This window comes from Rana temporaria, chromosome 5 (genome assembly GCF_905171775.1).
Source record: "Rana temporaria chromosome 5, aRanTem1.1, whole genome shotgun sequence".
NCBI classification, from domain to species: Eukaryota; Metazoa; Chordata; class Amphibia; order Anura; family Ranidae; genus Rana; species Rana temporaria.
The window spans coordinates 243505171-243525041 of record NC_053493.1 but is presented as its reverse complement, the minus strand read 5'-3'; the positions used below and the strand labels follow the sequence as shown (position 1 = coordinate 243525041).

The following is a 19871-nucleotide window of genomic DNA, read 5'->3' as shown; positions in this document are numbered from 1 at the left end:
CATAGTAACAACACAAGAAAGAAAAAAAAAAAGAAAAAAACACAAAACATAAATGAGTCGTACAGCAGAACAAGTGGCCAGCATGATCCATATAATCAACCCTTCACAGATGGAACTCACTAAGTGTTATACTAAGTGATACCGAACTCCATCATAAAATAAAGCGCTACATGCAGTAATGTTTGTTATTTTAATAGAAAAAAAAAAAAAAGACTTTACAATCATTTTAAAGTGTTAGTTTACCTATTGAAAAAAAAAAAAACACTCTATGCAGTCACTATACAAAATAGCATCAACCTAAGCTAATCATATTTTTAAATTATTTTCATACAAACATTCAATCACTTTACCAATGTCATTTGAAAGTAATTCAAAATTCTGTTTGCTTTAAAAATAGTTTTTGAAACAAATGGACTTTCCCAAATGAAAACCACATACACTGCTAGAAATGTGTTTGTTCGAGAATTTTTTTACATCCGTCTCCTTTGAATTTTCTCATCACTGAAAACAGATATCAATTTGACCCACCTAATGATTAGAAAATTAAACAAATGTTCTTGAGACAAAAAAGTTCAAACTAAATTTTGCTAGTGTAAGGCCAGCTTAACCCTTTAATGCTGTATATACCAACAGTGTACACAACATCCCTATACAAATGAGACATGCTTGATTTTTTTGCCAATTTTAGAAAACCTTAGTTGGTTGCAGACTGAAATAGAAGTGTTTTTTTCAACACTAAATTATATATTAAAAAAAAAACTATTTTGTAGCAAATATTCAGTTAAAGGAGTTGTAAAGGAAAAATATGTTTTGCCTAAAATTAATGTCTGCAAGGTAGACAGGCAGAATAGTGTAATTAATCTGTTAAAAAATGAGTAAATACCTATTAAATTCCTTCATCTATATCACCTCCGGCTTTCTAGTTTCTATTCTCTCATTCACTTCCTGTTTTGCATCGCTCCTTCATGTAAGAACTACATTTCCCAGTATGCATTGAGGCACACCCAGTAATTCACACCTACTTGAAGTCTCTAACACATAGAGAGCGTCCTGCCGCACAGATGTAGTTCCCAGGAGGGGGCAAGCACGTCACTGACCACCGCAGTAAAGTCTCCCTTCACAGTGGTGAGTAACAATCAGACAAGCAGGAAGTGAACAGAACAGAGAAGAAATAGAGCAACTTCTGAGCAAAAACGAACAATGAGGAAGTGAAAAGAGTAATGTCTGCAGGTAAAGGATGCTTATTATGAAAAAAAAAAAAATCCTTTACAACCCCTTTAATCCCGCGTCATTTTTTTCTTTTAACAAACGTGGTTTTACCACTCATATTTTAGTTTTGGGTAGATGCCCCCTGATTGACTCACCTCTATCTTGCTGATACTTTGGCAGCAAGATTTCTATTTTCCACGTTCAAATCTGTCTCCGGATCATAAGCAAGGCCTGTAGGCATTAAAAGACAATCTCATGATCCAGCTGTTGTCAACTAGATCAGATTATTGTCTACTGTCTATGACAAACGTGCAAATGCAATCAGGCAAAACTCATAAGGACTATTGCTATTGAATAGGTAAGAAAAGCTTGCCACTTTATATTGTTTCTTCTGCAGATAAGTTGGCACTGGAGATGTCATAAAAGGTGTTATACTATTCAGTTTCAGTATTCTTCCAGATTCTGCCTGTACCCAGGGCTGGATTTTACCCTAGGCTACATAGGATGTGGCCTAAAACATCACAGCCACTAGGGGCAGTGTTTAGTTGATCAAGCTGGATTGCAACCTTCTGGGCAGTATTATGTGGGCACCACCATTGATACTAGCCCATGCATTCAGTTGCAAAGGCTCTATCCTTCCCTTGTCCGGACCCCCAACCCCCCCCCCCCCCCCCGATGTCATAGCCTGGTTCCACTGACTTGCTCCTTTACATTTTAACCAATGCTTGCCCCAGCACTACACCCTTTGTTACAGTGTGATAGATTGCCAGTAGACTTTATTATGTCTTGCCTCAGACTGAGTTCAGGCAAGATTTAAAAGAGTGGAGAAACTGGAAGTGAAAATTTGAGACTTTTAAAATTGGTGGATTAAATTAAAAAGGGGGCATATTAGTCGAGCTTTAGCCTTTTCTGAGCTCTCTTCACTCAAAACATTTTAGAGTCAAATATGTTTTTATTAATATTTTGATAAAGTAAAATAACATGACATGAGTAAGGGACAGGTGTTCAATACAGAAAGCAATGCAATGTAAATCATATAGCTAGCATGTGTCCAATGAGAATGCACGTAGTCATTACTCAGGGTCATACACTGAAAGTCTATACATATCACAAAACTAAACAATAGAATCAGGTGAAAGTACATCTGGGTGTGAAGTAGAGAAGAGCAGACATAGGGGAGAGCACTCAAAACATTTTAGATGGTGTTCAAAAGTTTACATTTTAGTTAATGTAGTAACATACATACTTATCAATTGATTGTAAGCACCACTGCCATTTATCTTGTATGCATTCATCTGCCCAAATATTACAAGGGGTAGGCAATTGCTAGAAAGCAGTCAGTCCCTTTGAGCTGTACATAGCCTGTATTAACTGCACCTCTGGGATATAAATTGTAGCCTACACATTGTAGCCTACACACTTTATAACCATATATAAAGAAAAAACATGCACATATTTTAATTTTTTTACTGAAAATAAAAATAAGTTGCAAACACAATAGGGGATATCATCTTAAAATATCAAAAATACAAATTCAGTGTTGCGCTAAAAAAATTACACTATTGGTGGTAGTTTCATACTTGTACGTTTTTGAGCACAACATGGTGAATTTACATAACAATATATATATATATATATATATATATATATATATATATATATATATATATATATATAAAATATGTTTGGTCAGTCTTAAAGAATATATTGGTTAATGTGAAACTCCAGCCCAGACATCTTTAGTTGTGGACATAGTGGAGAAGGGTTGGAACCTTTGTCTGGTTTTTATCGCTGTCTGTGTTCCCAGGTGGGAGATTCACTTTCACTTTATTTGCTGGTGACCATTGTCGAAAAGATAGAAAGGTATTATATAAAGAAGACTTCAAAATCTTCCAATCTTTACAGTGGTCACTGGAACAGGAGTAGAGGTGAGTTCTCCCAATTTGGACAATTTTTTTTCATGTTTCCCCTTTGGAAATATTTTTTCTCACTTGTTGTCAACCAGCATGTTATGTTTTCCTTATTTTGCAATCTGCTCTGCAAAGATGAAAAGATAAATCTGGTGGTTATGGACAGCAAATTGCAATTATCGTTGTTCCTGTCCTAAAATGATTTCACTTTAATGCTGCTGCATTATTTGGTAGGATATGAATTTCTAAATTAATTGAAAAATGAAAATCACTATCTTTATACAATTTTTTTTTAATAATAGCTATCTATCCTCAGGTACTGACTTCGGATTTACTAATAATCATTTGTGGTAATGTATTTAACACAGACGGAAAAAGAAGATACGTTCTAATAACACAGTTGGAATATTAATACCAATATTAAAGAAAACATGAATGTAACCGGCATGAATGACACCCAGGATAAACCATATAGAAGCTATTTGGAAAATTCGTACATACCTGTCACCATAGTGGTTGTTGTAGCACTATGTCTTTGTATCGTTGGCCTAGTTGGAAATGTTATTGTGTTTTGGTACCTGTGCTTCAAGAACCAGAGAAACAAATACGAAGTTTATATTATGAATCTGTCGGTAGCTGACGCCCTGTTTATTATATTTACTACCTTGCTTTTGATGCTCCAGATAAACACAATCAAGGGGACAGATCCTGATTTTATAGGGAAGGAGAGTTTATATTTATTCATAGAAATATTTTATGATACAATGCAGTATTCCGGAATGTATATCCTTACAGCTGTCAGCATGGAACGATGTAGCTCTGTTCTGTTCCCCTTTTGGTACCGAAGCCATCGCCCCAGGAACTTGTCCACTATTATGTGCATTGCTCTTTGGATCCTTGGCTCTTTGGAAAGTCTCCTTAAGAACCTTGCGTGTACAGAAGATGCCTTCTTGGAACAAACCTCACAATGTTTAGCAGTTCAAATAATAGTTTTTATTTTAGCCATTGGCATCTGCCTACCAATTATGGTAATTTCCAGCTTCACCTTGCTCATCAAAGTAAAGAGGTCATTAAACCAGCGATACACACCTAAACTGTACATCATCATCCTTATTGCAGTTCTTGTATTCATTTTATCAGTTCTTCCATTTACGTTTTTGTCGTTTTTATTATACTTGAAATTAACACCAACAGATTCGGCAACTGTTATTAATTTCTATGTATCAACTTACTGCACAGTGCTTAACTGCGCCGCCAATCCCTACATTTACTTTATTGTTGGAAGGAAATGGAAACAAAAGACTCCTCACTCGATCCAGGAAGCCCTCCAAAGAGCCTTTAGGGATGAGCCAAACACCCCCGGTTCGGTTTGCACCAGAACCTTCGAACGGACCGAAGGATCGCACAAACTTTAGAACCCCATTAAAGTCTATGGGACTCGAACATTCAAAATCAAAAGTGCTAATTTTAAAAGCTAATATGCAAGTTATTGTCCTAAAAAGGGTCTGGGGACCCGGGACCTGCCCCATGGGACATGTATCAATTTTTTTTAAAATGGAAGTTTTTTTGGGAGCAGTGATTTTAATAAAGCTTAAAGTGAAAAAAAAAGTGAAATATTCCTTTAAATATCATACCTGGGGGTGTCTACAGTATGCCTGTGAAGTGGCATGTGTTTCCCGTGTTTAGAACTGTCCCTGCACAAAATGACATTTCTAAAGGAATAAAAGTCATTTAAAACTGCTTGCGGCTATAATGTCTGGTCCCAGCAATATGGATGAAAATCATTGAGAAAAATGGCATGCTGTATTTGTATGAGAACACCACCAATTGTATTCAGGTAATCTTTAGGTGCACACTGTGCAAAGGACACTAAAACAAAATACTGCAGCTCCCTGCCTGTATTTGTATGAGAACACCAGCAATTGTATTCAGGTAAACTTTAGGTGCACACTGTGCAACGGACACAGTACACTTAGGCCTCGTACACACGGCCGAGTTTCTCAGCGAAAAACAGCAAGAAGTTTGCTGGATTTTTTTTTTTGCCGAGGAAACCGGTCGTGTGTACACTTTTCAACGAGGAAACCGCCAAGGATCTTGTCGGGCCAATGGGAAAATTTGGCTCGCCGAGATCCTCGGCGGCTTCACAAGGAACTCGATGAGCAAAATGATGTGTTTCGCCTGTCGAGTTCCTCGGATGTGTGTACGAAGCCTAAGTGAAAATACTGCAGCTAGCACAATCACCTGGCTGCCTGTCAGTATATTATGAAGAGAATAACAGGAATGGATCTAGCTAAACTGAATACAGTGTATAAATATAAATACAACACCTAGGATGCATATATATCCTCTACACACTGTAACTGAAGCTAACTGACTCGCCTGCCTGCTCTATCTAACTCAAATTAAATGACACTGTCTCTCTCTCTGTCTTTAACCACCGCCGCAACCAGGGCTCAAGTCCTGCGGGAACGTGTGGGAACGGAGTCCCTGCACTTTTTTCACAGCAGGAACGCAGTTCCCTTTGCAGGACTAGAGCAGCCGAGCCAATGCTTTACTAAGCGGCGATGCCCAGCTCGAGTCACTGTCAGGGGCAGGCGAACCTTAGTAATCCTTTATGTTACTGGCCGCTTCCTGTACATGGATTCACCGGGTAGTGTGCGGGTATTCCGTCACTTCCTCAATGCCGCAATGTCTCCTGGGAGCTTTTGTCATAGTTCCCAGGAGACATTGCGGAGGTCTGCCTCAAGTTATCGCGGGATTTATAAAGAACTGCTTAAAGTTCTTTCTTAATCCTGCGATAACTCGCAGCAGACCTCCGCAATGTCTTCTGGGAACAATGACAAAAGCTCCCAGGAGACATTGCGGCATCGAGGAAGTGACGGAATACCCACACACTACCCGATGAATCCATATACAGGAAGCGGGCAGTAACATAAAGGATTACTAAGGTACAGTGGATTGGCCTTATATAGTGTGGGGTGTGTACTAAACCACCTGAGACATAATTGGCCAAAGCCACCCTGGGTTTGACTCGAACTCGAAGCTCATCCCTAAGGAAGATGATGAGAATGATGACTCAAACAGCAACAAAACAATTAACACATCAAGCTAAACTAACCTTACAGTTGCCTTCTAGATTTTCTTTCAAGAGCAAAGCACACCGACAATTATCTAGTTGAACAAGGAGATATGATTCACTCAGGAATTTCAGAATATGAATCTGCAAGTAGGATCTTACTTTAGCTGGAGAAAGTATTGCTTAAAGTGTTTGTAAACATAAAAAAATAACAAACATGTTATACTTACCTGCTCTGTGCAACAGTTTTGCACAGAGCAGCCCTGATTCCCCTCTTTTGGGGTCCCCTTGACAGTGATTCTGGCTCCTCTCCCCCACCAAGTGCCCCCATGACAAGCAGCTTGTTATTAGGGCACTTAAATTTGCTTGCTCCTGAACCCCATTTGATGTGTCTATAATACACACAGAGTGTGGCTTGGCCCCACCCGTTGCTCCCTCCTCACTGGCTGTGATTGCCAGCAGTGGGGGCCAATGAGGAGGGAGAGAGCAGAGAGAGCCTGTGCCTCGTGCACAGCGCTGGATTGAGATTAGGCTTCGAATATGTGGGGGAGCTACATACTGAAGGTTTTTTACCTTAATTCAGAGAGTGCATTAAGCTAAAAAGAGGGAAGGCTTTAGAACCACTTTAAACCAAGCTAATTTTTTCATTACCTAAACCTGTCCTTCATTTGCACATGGCTACTATAAAAATATAATGTTGTTTAAGAATTTGAGGTGCTTTAAATGTACTTTCATACTTATTTTTAATTTACACATGGCTAAGAGGTTTCATCACATGCCTTCTTACCCCCTTTTTTTTTTTTTATAAAAAAATAAAATAAATAAAGCAGTTGTATTGAATTGAATACAGTTTTGTATTGAAAACTTTTAATGAAGATGAGCTCTGGGTATCTTCTGACTTTGTGATATGTGTATTCTCAAATATATTGGCTCCTGTTCCATAAAATCTGTGATAAGAAAACAAAATCTGAAGTGTAATTGTGCATAAATATTTGCAGCTCACATTGAGCTCAAATGTAATTGTTTGTAATAAAACTGAGTATAACTTATGTCTGCTCTGGTGCTGTTCTTCCTAGGGCCCATTCATACCAGTCTTCATGTGTATTGATGCATGTGTGTTAGTACACTGCAGTGCCATTCATGTAAATGGCACCCCAACACGCTTAGGGCCAGATTCAGGTAGATCCGCGTAACTTTGCCTGGGCGTAACGTATCCGATTTACGTTGCGCCTCCACAACTTAGACGGGCAAGTGCTGTATTCTCAAAGCAGTTGCTCCGTAAGTTGTGGCGGCGTAGCGTAAATCGGCCGGCGAAAGCCCGCCTAATTCAAATTTGGATCAGGGGGGTGTGTTTTATGTAAATGTACTGTGACCTGACGTGATTGAAGTTTTTCCCGAACGGCGCGGAATTTCCCATTGTGCATTGCTCCAAAATACGCCGCAAGGACATCATTGGTTTCGACGTGAACGTAAATGACGTCCAGGCCCATTCACGGACGACTTACGCAAACGACGTAACTTTTTCAAATTTCGACGCGGGAACGACGGCCATACTTAACATTGGTACGCCACACTTACGCCACCATATAGCAGGGGTAACTATACGCCGGGAAAAGCCTAAAGTAAACGGCGTAACTTTACTGCGTCGGCCGGGCGTACGTTCGGGAATTCGCATATCTAGCTGATTTACATATTTCGAAGCGTAAATCAGCGTACACGCCCCTAGCGGCCAGTGTAAATATGCAGTTACGATCCGACGGCGTAAGAGACTTACGCCTGTCAGATCTAACAGATATCTATGCGTAACTGATTCTAAGGATCAGGCGCATAGATACGACCGGCCGGACGCAGAGATACGACGGCGTATATGGAGATACGCCGTCATATCTCCTCTAAGAATCTGGCCCTTAAGCTGTATTATTCCACTGTGTAGCACAACACATGAAGTTCTTCTTAGCGGCACTTTAAAAACCTGCCACTATGTATGCCAGGCATGTCCAAAGTCCGGCCCGCGGGCCAATTGCGGCCCCCCTGGTGATTTAATATGGCCCCCCTGGAGATTTGGATATACATATTGTTTGTGGCCCCCACAAAAGATATATACCGTATTTATCAGCGCTGCCTCAGAGGGGACAGGGAGGGGGCGGGACAAGTGCCATCAGATTACATGAAGAGAATCTGCGGCATCTGTAATAGGAAGTCCCGTCTCCTGGGATGCCATTGAATGACCGTTCTGTCTATAATAGGAGGCGGGACTTTGTATTAAAGAGGTAACCGAGTAAACAAGAGATTCTCCTGTTTGTAATCGGCACTCACCCCCCCTACCTGTCCCCTCCGAGGCTGCAGATGGGCATCAATCAGGCTGCACTGATGGCAATGGTAAGGCTGCATTCATGGCACATGCGAGGCTGCATTCATGGCACATGCGAGGCTGCATTCATGGCAATGGTGAGGCTGCATTCATGGCAATGGTAAGCCTGTGCGTGTTATACGCCAATAAATACGGTATATCCAAATAACACACCCAAGCTCATACTTATTCCTGAGCAGCGCTCGGAGATTCGTTGGAGCCACAAAAGAGATATATACAGTGAATCCAAATAACACGCCCAAGCGCATCTCTTCACCACACACAGCCACAAAGGCAAGAAAATTCTTGTTGGGCCGTGTATTAGAGCTCGGACGAACACACTTAGACCTAATTTGAATGGTTCAAAAAATGTCAGGCAAAATGGTCGGCCCTCACGCATGTTCACTTCATCAAATCTGGCCCTCTTTGAAAAAAGTTTGGACACCCCTGATGTATGCAATAGTTCCTTTAAAGAATTACTGCCAGATTAGCAAACTAGCAGCAATTAAAGGGGTTGTAAAGGTAAAAAAAAAATCCCTAAATAGCTTCCTTTACCTTAGTGCAGTCCTCCTTCACTTACCTCATCCTTCGATTTTGCTTTTAAATGTCCTTATTTCTTCTGATGCCGCGTACACACGATCATTTTTCGGCTTGTAAAAAAAAAAGTTTTCAGCCTCTAGAAAAAACGTTGTTTTTCTCAACTTCATCATTAAAACGATGTTGCCCACACACCATCGTTTAAAAAAAATGCTCTAGCAAAGCGCAGTGACGTACAACACGTACGTCGGCACTATAAAGGGGAAGTTCCTTGCGGATGACGCCACCCATGGGGCTGCTTTAGCTGATTTTGTGTTAGTAAAAGACGATTCGCGCTTTTCTGTCTGTTACAGCATGATGAATGTGCTTACTCCATTACGAACGGTAGTTTTACCAGAACAAGCGCTCCCGTCTCATAACTTAGCGTGGGTTTTTAACGTCGTTTTAGCCCACACACGATCATTTTTTACAACACGAAAAACGACATCGTTTAAAACGTCGTTAAAAAATGCAGCATGTTCGAATTTTTTTTGTTTGTCGTTTCTCAGAAACCGAAAAATTATGTGAAGCCCACACACCATCGTTTTAAAACGTAGTTTTTTACATGCCGAAAAATGATCGTGTGTACGCGGCATGAGAAATCCTCACTGTTTTTCTGTCTGTAACTACACACAGTAATGCGACACTTTCTCCCTGGTGTGGAGAAAGCCTCTTGAGGGGGGAGGGGGCGAGCAGGAGTGTCAGGATGCCCAATAACACACAGCTCCTTTCTCTATCTGCAAAGTAGTTAGCGCCCTGACCCTCCTGCTCGCCCCCTCCCCCCTCAGAGGCTTTTTCCATACCAGGGAGAAAGCCTTGCATTACGGTGTGACAGAAGAACAGCAAGTGAGGATTTCTCTGAAGAAATAAGGACATTTGAAAGCAAAATCGAAGAATGAGGTAAGTGAAGGAGGACTGCACTAAGGTAAAGGAAGCTATTTAGGAATTTTTTTTTTACCTTTACAACCCCTTTAAGACCAACTCTGATATTGTGTACCACGATTTGTTTAGTGTGCGGCTCAGGCTTGATCACTCATGGGAAGTAGTGTGGGTAATGCTGCAACCACTTTAGGAGTGCCAGCAAGGGATGGAGTTTGTCCTAGCTCCTATAGTAAATGAAAGGAAGAAAGGAAAGATCCCTGGTGCTGCACATCCATAAAGTCCTATGGTGGTATGAGAGAGACAACCTCTACTTGGGCTTCCACCAGGCCACACCCCCAAAGCGGTTCACCCGGCCCCTCGAGGGGTGGAGTGAAACACATTGGGGGCAAGCCCAGGTTGTGGTTGTCTCATACCACCATAGGACTCTGATATTGTGTACAGAGGTTATGCCAGTACTCTGAGTAGGGGCAGGCTCCCTGATTGCCATGAAGTCAGCGTCTAGCCAGTGTCATAGCATCAATACTTCATCCCTAGATCCATCCAGCTGCCAAATAAAATAAATATTAAACATAAAATAAGGTCAGTCTGTTCTATAGTTATGTTAACATGATACAGCTGCATTCCCTGTGCTAAGTGTTGTTTTGCCCCACTCAGCCTCACACTCTCCCCGCACAGGGCTGTGACTGCAAAGTAGGAGTGAGGTTTCAACTATTGTACAGCATCAAAAGTTTCCTAGGAGATGGCAGATACAAGAGTGAGGCTGAGTAGAGGGGAGGGACACAGAGCCCAGGAAGCACTGCAGAATTGTGGAGGTAGGGATATAGACAGAGCTGTCATGGGGGATGAGCATAGCTTTCAACTGTCCCTGATTGAGAGGGATTGTACCTGATTTGGAACAAAGTTCCTCTGTCCCTCTTTCCTTCTCATCTGTCCCTCATTTTGGTCTGATCTATATAGCTGTATATATAATGCACTGTTATTCCATGAAAAAGTGTTTCCCAATGCTAAACATTTTATCCAATTTCAAAATTTCTGCATTTGTAAGTTCCAAAAGCCAACATAAAGGAACAGTAAAAAAGGACTTGTGGGCTTAGCCAATCATTTTTTTTAAACAATTCTCTTTTAAGGAGGGTGTGGAAGGGACGTGTCCTATGCCTACATACTTTTGCTTATTTGGATCCCTACCCCCTTGCTTACTTTCAGCTGTGAACCAGGGAATCTCCTGCCTGGCAGGTGAATGGTCCAGGAATAAGTTATGGGTCGTTATGACCTAGTGTCTAAGCAGCCAATGCTGCTGTATGGCAGGGTTGAGGAAATGGGCTGAGCCTGCACAGAGGATGGAGTGCCCAGTATGCCACCCTCCACCATGCCTCCATGCAACAATTCCTGGTTGCTGATCTCCCCTAGTTTGTAAGAACCTGGAAGTGCTGAGGGTTTTATTACCTCCAGATTTTAGGTGTCACTTCCCCCCAACCACTGTAGCACAGCGTGCAAGCACTTGAACAGGCAGCAAAAGAGGCAAGACAAGTTTAATTTTGCTGTACAAGGTTAAAGTATATTATTTGGGAGACAATAGCCACAAACATTTTTCTGTAACTGAACAGAATGTAAGCAGCTTGGTTAGGGAGAAGTGAGACAGGTTTTATCTTGAGATAGAAATCGTAGTTGCAACTCAAGAGTGAATAGGCCATAAACATTAAGACACAAGGCAGCAAACATTAGAAATTTGGCAGGTAAGGTCCAGATGGCAAAACATTGTGTGGCACATTTACAGTGCTGGAGTACTGGAATAGGGCAGGAGAGCGGGAGAGGTTTTTTTTTTTTTTGGGGGGGGGGGGGGGGGGGTGAGGGGGGGGGGGCTAGATGGCAATTTAAAAGTTTTCATCTGTAGCATCAGCAGTGGGGCTTTTGTAGTCAACAGTAATACAAAACTGGCTGAATAGCATGACCATTCTGAAATAGAAGAGATAGATGTGCTCTGCCTCTGGATGATGCTTGGCCCAACTATCGCTTTGTACGGAAGAACCTTATTGCACCCTACTACCTTCACATGTAGGACCTCTGCCTTTTACTTTAGGCCTGCCTGACATATTTAATAATGGGGATTGACTAAATTTCATTTCAGCTATTGCAATAGTTGGAATAAATACCGTATGTGATGATTTGGTGCATACTCCTTTAAAGTGTGTGGTTGCATGCTGTAATAAAAGGGCAGCTTTGACTAAACAGCAAATACAGTTGTTGCTGACACATACACAAAAAGGTAGTCCTATAAAAGACTGTTAGGTCTCTTAACTGTAAACATGGGGGAGGGGCAATTCAAGAATATGTAACCCTCCACAATGCAGTCCACAGTAATTTAGGACAATATAGCACAGTAAAGCAATACCAGCAAGTAAATCACCCTATACCGATGTAGCACTGCCCCTGAGGTAGCTGCTTGTTAATTGGCTCCTTCTGCTTCCGTAGGTAATCACTTATACAGACAGCACCTGAACTCACAAACCTACCTAGGATTTACAATGATTTTATTGGGAAAAGATGCCTGAAAAGGTTTTAGAATAGGCAGACAGTAGTACACTGCAATAGGTTTACAATGTTGTTAAAAACAGAAATATGATGGACACAGCTTAGAGAATCAATTGTACTGTAAATAAAACCAACTGTTAAGAGTTTTTGCACTGCTGAAGGGATTAACTAATATTAGACATGTGCACACTGAAATTTTTTGTTTCGGAATTTCGTTTTCGTCCGAAAAATAAATGTATTTAGTTACTCCCGAAATTCGTTTTTATTTATTTCGTTTTTTGTTAGAAATTACATTCGTCCGAAAATCTGAATTAATTAAGGTTGAATCTGTCATTGAAGGCTTATGGTGTCTGTCGAATGTTCAAAGAAGATTCGACGGAGCAGCGAAACTGTACGACACATTTCCCGTTGAATGTTCCGCCTACAAGCCAACTATAGTAGAATTCTAATGTTGTATGACTAGTAATAATTATATTTATTAATTATTGTTACTAGTCAACCAACATTCAAATTTTTCAATATCCTATGGGCCAAGCATTTGACCGGAAATGTATGATTGCAGCTTCGTACAGTTTAGCTGCTTCGTTGAATCTTCTTAGAACTTTTGACAGACACCATAAGCCTTCAATGACAGATTTGACGTTTGTATGTTTTTCGATGCTTTATCGAATCTTCGTCATTCATGTTGAATTATCAAGTTAGTTCTAGCTATTTTACTGCTCCTCCTCTTTGGTTACAATAAGCCAATAACATTCATCATCATCATTATTTTTATTTTACTTCCCCCACCCAATTCCAGCAGCAATCTTTTCTCTCTATAATGTCGAATCTTTCTCTCTATAATGTCAAATCTTTCCTCTCTATGTCGAAAAATCTTGGACTAATAGAGTTAAAGGGGTTGTAAAGGAATTTTTTTTCCCTAAATAGCATTTCTCAGAAGAAATAAGGACATTTAAAAGCAAAATCGAAGGATGAGGTAAGTGAAGGAGGACTGCACTAAGGTAAAGGTAGCTATTTAGGGAAACATTTTTTTTCCTTTACAACCCCTTTAAGGTTAGGCACATTTGACCACAGGTTTGATAGACACAGATTGTTATTGTCAGCATCATGTCGAATCTCCCATCTATATCGAACTGTTGTTGCAACAAAAACAAGGCATTTATTTATGTCGGATCTTTCGTTTTTCGTATCCTGCGCTTTCGTTTTCGTTTGTTAAAACGATAACGAAAATACCTGAAATTCAGACGAAAATGCATTCGGACGAAAACGAATGCACATGTCTAACTAATATCAAGAAGCCCATCTCTGAACCACTGGCCAGTGGATTCTGAACACAGTTAGCTAGCTATGGGGACAGTGGATACTGAACCCGGTAACTGGCCTTGGGGACCTGTTTTTTGGTTGGTGCACTCACTCCCAACAGGGAGTATTTTTTATTCACAAAGGGGTTAACAGTGTGTAGCACTTTTTGAGGGGGGTAATGAGAAACAGCCCTCCCCAAAACAGGGTATTGTGCAAAACCTGTAGGTAAATAAAAGCACTAGAACCTTTGCTTAGTGGTAGAGTCGGTTTCCTCAGTTTAGGCCGATACGTATTCTTCTACTTTTTTTACGTAAAAAAAATCGCAATAAGCGTTTATTGATTGGTTTGCGCAAAAGTTATAGTGTCTACAAAATAGGGGATAGTTTTATGGCATTTTTATTAATATTTTTTTTTTACTAGAAATGGCGGCGATCAGCGATTTTTATCGGTACTGCGACCTTATGGCGGACACTTTTGACACATTTTTGGGACCATTGGCATTTTTATAGCGATCAGTGCTATAAAAATGCATGAAATACTGTAAAAATGCCACTGGCAGGGAAGGGGTTAACACTAGGGGCGAGGAAGGGGTTAAATATGTTCCCTAGGTGTGTTCTAACTGAAGGGGGGAGGGAACTGACTAAGGGAAATGACATATCGCTGTTCATACATTGTATGAACAGACGATCCGTCATTTCTCCCCCTGACAGGACCGGGAGCTGTGTGTGTTTACACACAGCTCCCGGTTCTTGCTCTGTAACGAGCAATCGCGGGTGCCCGGCGGCGATCGCGCCCGTCGGGCACGCGGGCGGCACCAGGGGCGAGCAGGGGGCACGCGCCCCTAGTGGCTGAAATGCAAAATCACGTAATTCTACGTGATTTTGCTCAGCCGAGCTGACCTGCCGCTGGAAAAATGCGGCGGCTGGTCGGCAAGCGGTTAAAAGATATAATAAGTCTCTCTTGTTAAAAAAAAAAAAAGATATAATAACATTTTTACAAAAATGTGAGGGGTGTACTCTCTTTTGTCAGATACTATATACACAGACACAGATTTACTTTTTAATTCAATAGATTTTTATTGGTAGATTTTCATAGTTAACACAAAGTACAAGAGAAGAGATATACACAGTAACCGATGTACATGTACAATTTCCATTAGTAGTGAAACATTAAAATCATAGGGTTCCTGAACAAAGAAGTAAACTATCGATTGATCATAAAAGCTTAGGTCAAATAGACCAGCAGTCGTCAAATGCCTTATGCCGCGTACACACGATAGGTTAGTCTGATAGACCAAACCCATCGTGTGTGGGCCCCATCGGTTATTTATCCATAGGTTAAAAAAATAGGAACTTTTTTTAAAATTATCTGATGGATAAAAAACCTATAGAAAAAAACGATTGTCTGTGGGTACGTCCATCAGTTAAAAATCCACGCATGCTCAGAATCAAGTCGACGCATGCTCGGAAGCATTGAATTTCATTTTTTTCAGCACGTCGTTGTGTTTTACGTCACCGCGTTCTGACACGATAATTTTTTTAACTGATGGTGTGTAAGCACGACTGATAATCAGTCAGCTTCATCGGATAACTGATGGAAAAATCCATCAGACCATTTTCATCAGACTAACCTATCGTCTGTACAGGGCATTACACTTTAAAGAATTAATAGCTATGAGACGTTCAAAGGTATAATTTCTATGAACCGCTGTAATGACGTCAGAGATATTTGTGGCCTTATTGGATTTCCAATTGCGCAAAATCTGTAGGCATGTCTCTAGGAGTATGTGCGTTATGACTGGCCTGAAGGTGTTCGGGTATTTGTCTATATGCAGGTGCAATAGCGCTAAGGCCAGGTCGGGGTGTACAATTATCCCTGTTAGCGAAGAAATCAGTTGGAAAACCTGATTCCATAAACTTTGTATGTTAGGGCAGTGCCAAAACATATGCAATAGGTTCCCTTTGTGCCCGCACTCCCTCTAGCATTTTGGTGACGTTCCTGGAATTTATGTGGCCAGTAGGAATGGAGTGTAGTGCCATCTGTTTGCTATTTTGATCATTAATTCCCAATGTTTAACACAGTGAGAGGATTTGTGTGTTTCTGTGCAGGCGCGTTGCCAATGTGTCTCCGAGAAAGTGGTACCTAGATCTACCTCCCATTTTTGCATTGCAGTAATTTTAGTGAACTTCATCCTGTCACGCAATGCATTGTAGAAAAAGGATATGCCTTTTGTATTTGTTGTTGCTGTGGAGTAGAATTGACAAATTTTATTTGGTAAGACCACGGTTGGGGGAATGTGATATTTTAGGAAGTGTGTGATCCTTAAACATTTGAAAATTTTAGTGTGTTCTGCCCATATTGTTCATAGTAAATATGTGCAATGTGCCATTACAGATTATACTGCAATGTTAGTTTGACATTGCTGCCATCTAGTTGTCAGATTTAATTAATATTTTGCCAGAGCTTACAGGAAGTTGTATTTTCCTCAGAGTGAGACGCAGTAATCTTTAACCTGGAACTGTATTTCCTCCATTTCATGCCTACTCCTGGATCTAGGCAGACTCATGCAGAGAATCTCTCAATACATTTCCTGAACTAGTGATGGAATTGTCTGTAAGTACTCTTAGGCCTCGTACACACGGCCGAGGAACTCGACGTGCCAAACACGTCGAGTTCCTCGGCCAGTTCAGCCCTGAAGCCGCCGAGGGCCTCGGCGGGCCGAGAGCTTCCATAGAACAACGAGGAAATAGAGAACATGTTCTCTATTTCCTCGCCGAGGTCCTCGTCGGCTTCCTCGGCCGAAAGTGTACACACGACCAGTTTCCTCGGCAGAATTCAGACAGAAACTCGGTCGCAAGCTGAATTCTGCCGAGGAAACTGGTCGTGTGTACGGGGCCTTACTGATGGACTGAGGCTGCTGTGTAATGTTTAATGTACTGACACATATGTTTTGTTTATGCTTATGTTTTAGTTTTACAAAGTTATTCAGAAAAAATAATACATACAGATCTGATGTCTCACGTTTCTTGACTTCTGAATTATTGTTAAGCTGTCTGACTAGTGTTATACAACAGTTCAATAACGTAAAGCAGAACATAGTGTTTTGAGAGATGGTATTGTACCATGATTTGCTCCGCAGTTTTGTGTCGTGGTCCATCATAAAGATCTAAGATGTGGGAGATACCTTTGTCGGTCAGGTCTGTGACGTCCATCATTGGAATATTGGACTCCAATAGGGTCAGAAGGAGTTTAAATTCTATGGTCTGTAAGTCCTGGTGGGTTTGTCTTAGTAGGAATCTCCAGGCTCTCAATGAAGTCTGCATTGGGGGTGAAAGAGCGGTCATGTTCCAAGGGTCCCAACTGTCTCCTATGAGAAGTAGGGTGAGATCCTTTGTTGGGGATATAGTTGTTTCTATATCTACCCAGAGAGGAGTGTTGGGCTTTTGAAACCAGAATTTGATCTGGTCTAGGCTCACCGCCCAGAGGTAGTCAAAGACGTCTACTAAGCCCGCCCCCCCCCCCCCGCCTTCCTGTGAGAAGTCAAGTTATTTCTTGAGCACCTAGCTTTCTTCCTGTTCCGGATGTATTTTCAGCTAAGATTCGTGATGCTTTTGAGATAATGATGAGGTATGTGTATTGGTAGGGTGCGGAAAACATATAAGATTTGCGGTAAAATTAACATTTTGTACGCGGATATTTTACCTAACCAGGAAATTTCCTTTCTATATATGTCCCTGAATTGGGATTCCAGTCTGGCCACTAGCGGAGTCATGTTGGCTTTAGCAAGAGCGAATGTTTTGCTAGTTAGTGAGATACCCAAATAGGTGATGCTTCCCTTCCTCCAGGTATAGAGTAAGTGTTCTTGTAGGTACTTTTTCACGTGGGGCTGTACTCCCAGGTCTAAGATTAAAGATTTTGTAAAATTAACCTTATAATATGAAACTTCCCAAAATGCAGTGAGAATTGCATGTGCTTCTATTAAGGACTCAAGCGGGTTGGTTAAAAGCAGGATTACGTCATCCGCAAAGAGATATATAGTGTGCATGTTATGGCCAAACTGAAAGCCTGAGATCAAGGGTTGCGTTCGGATTGCTTCGGCTTGGGGTTCTATAATTAGATTAAAAATGGTCGAAGACAGGGGGCAACCTTGTCTGGTCCCGTTTGAGATGTTAAAGGGTGTGGATGGGAAACCTGCAGTATACACCCGGGCAGACGGGCATGAATAAAGGGACATAATAGCCTTCAGTATCGATCCATGAAATCCAAACTTCTCTAGAACCATTTCCATATATATTCCATATATCCAATGGACCCTGTCGAGCGCCTTCTTTGCGTCAATAGAAAGCAGCAGAGAAGGCGTTCAAGTCCGTTCAGCATGATGTATCACATTTATTATTCTCCTGGTAGCGTCGAGGTCTCCCCTTCACAAAACCCATCTGGTCACGTTTAATGATTGATGGTATTATATTCGTTAGCCTTTTAGCAAGTAGTTTTGCATATATTTTGGTGTCTGTTACATACATAGTTACATAGTTACATAGTTAGTCAGGTTGAAAAAAGACACAAGTCCATCCAGTTCAACCTCAAAAAAATAAACAAACGAAATAAAAAACACAATACAATCCCATACACCCAACTCCATACCCACAGTTGATCCAGAGGAAGGCAAAAAACCCCAGCAGAGCATGATCCAATTTGCTACAGCAGGGGAAAAAATTCCTTCCTGATCCCCCGAGAGGCAATCGGATTTACCCTGGATCAACTTTACCTACAAATCTTAGTACTCAGTTATTTTATGTACATTTAGGAAAGAATCCAGGCCTTTCTTAAAGCAATCTACTGAGCTGGCCAGAACCACCTCTGGAGGGAGTCTGTTCCACATTTTCACAGCTCTTACTGTGAAAAAACCTTTCCGTATTTGGAGGTGAAATCTCTTTTCCTCTAGACGTAAAGAGTGCCCCCTTGTCCTCAGTGATGACCGTAAAGTGAATAACTCAACACCAAGTACACTGTATGGACCTCTTATATATTTGTACATGTTGATCATATCCCCCCTAATTCTCCTCTTCTCAAGAGTGAATAGATTTAGTTCTTCTAATCTTTCCTCATAGCTGAGCTCCTCCATGCCTCTTATCAGTTTGGTTGCTCTTCTCTGCACTTTCTCCAGTTCTCCGATATCCTTTTTGAGAACTGGTGCCCAAAACTGAACTGCATATTCCAGATGAGGTCTTACTAATGATTTGTACAGGGGCAAAATTATATCTCTGGAGTCCATACCTCTCTTAATACAAGAAAGGACTTTGCTCGCTTTGGAAACCGCAGCTTGGCATTGCATGCCATTATTGAGCTTATGATCAACTAAAACCCCCAGATCCTTCTCCACTACAGATCCCCCCAGTTGTACTCCCCCTAGTATGTATGATGCATGCATATTCTTAGCCCCCAAGTGCATAACTTTACATTTATCAACATTAAACCTCATCTGCCACTCAGTCGCCCAATTGGACAGAGCATTGAGGTCAGCTTGTAAATTGGAGACATCCTGCAAGGACGTTATTACACTGCATAGCTTGGTGTCATCTGCAAAGACAGAAATGTTACTTTTGATCCCAGACCCAATATCATTTATAAATATATTGAAAAGTAAGGGTCCCAGCACTGAACCTTGGGGTACACCACTGATAACATTGGACCATTCAGAGTAAGAATCATTAACCACGACTCTCTGAATTCTGGCTTTCAGCCAATTTTCTATCCATTTACAAACTGATATATCCAATCCTGTAGACCTTGCCTTACACATGAGCCGTGTGTGCGGAACTGTATCGAACGCTTTTGCAAAATCCAAATATATCACGTCCACAGCCACGCCTCTGTCCAGGGTTTTACTTACCTCTTCATAAAAGGAAATCAGGTTTGTCTGACAACTTCTGTCTTTCATGAATCCATGTTGTCTGCTGCTTAAATAGTTTTTTTCCTGCAAGAACTCATCCATGTGGTCTTTTATTAAACGTTCCAGTATCTTCCCAACTATAGA

At 41.1% G+C, this 19871-nt stretch overlaps 1 protein-coding gene across 1 annotated transcript; it reads left to right on the top strand.

Moving 5' to 3' along the window:
• Window positions 1-1187: 1187 nt before the first annotated feature.
• Window positions 1188-4534, top strand: LOC120941214 (mas-related G-protein coupled receptor member D-like). Its single transcript, XM_040354518.1, has 2 exons — window positions 1188-1230; window positions 3436-4534. Exon 2 carries the CDS (start codon window positions 3551-3553, stop codon window positions 4532-4534), a length of 984 nt encoding a protein of 327 aa, XP_040210452.1. The 5' UTR covers window positions 1188-1230; window positions 3436-3550.
• The last annotated feature ends 15337 nt before the right edge of the window (window positions 4535-19871 follow it).

What these genes read in the sequence shown, in the direction of transcription:
- LOC120941214 (XM_040354518.1), top strand. Translation starts at nt 3,551, where the DNA reads ATGAATGTAACCGGCATGAATGACACCCAGGATAAACCATATAGAAGC.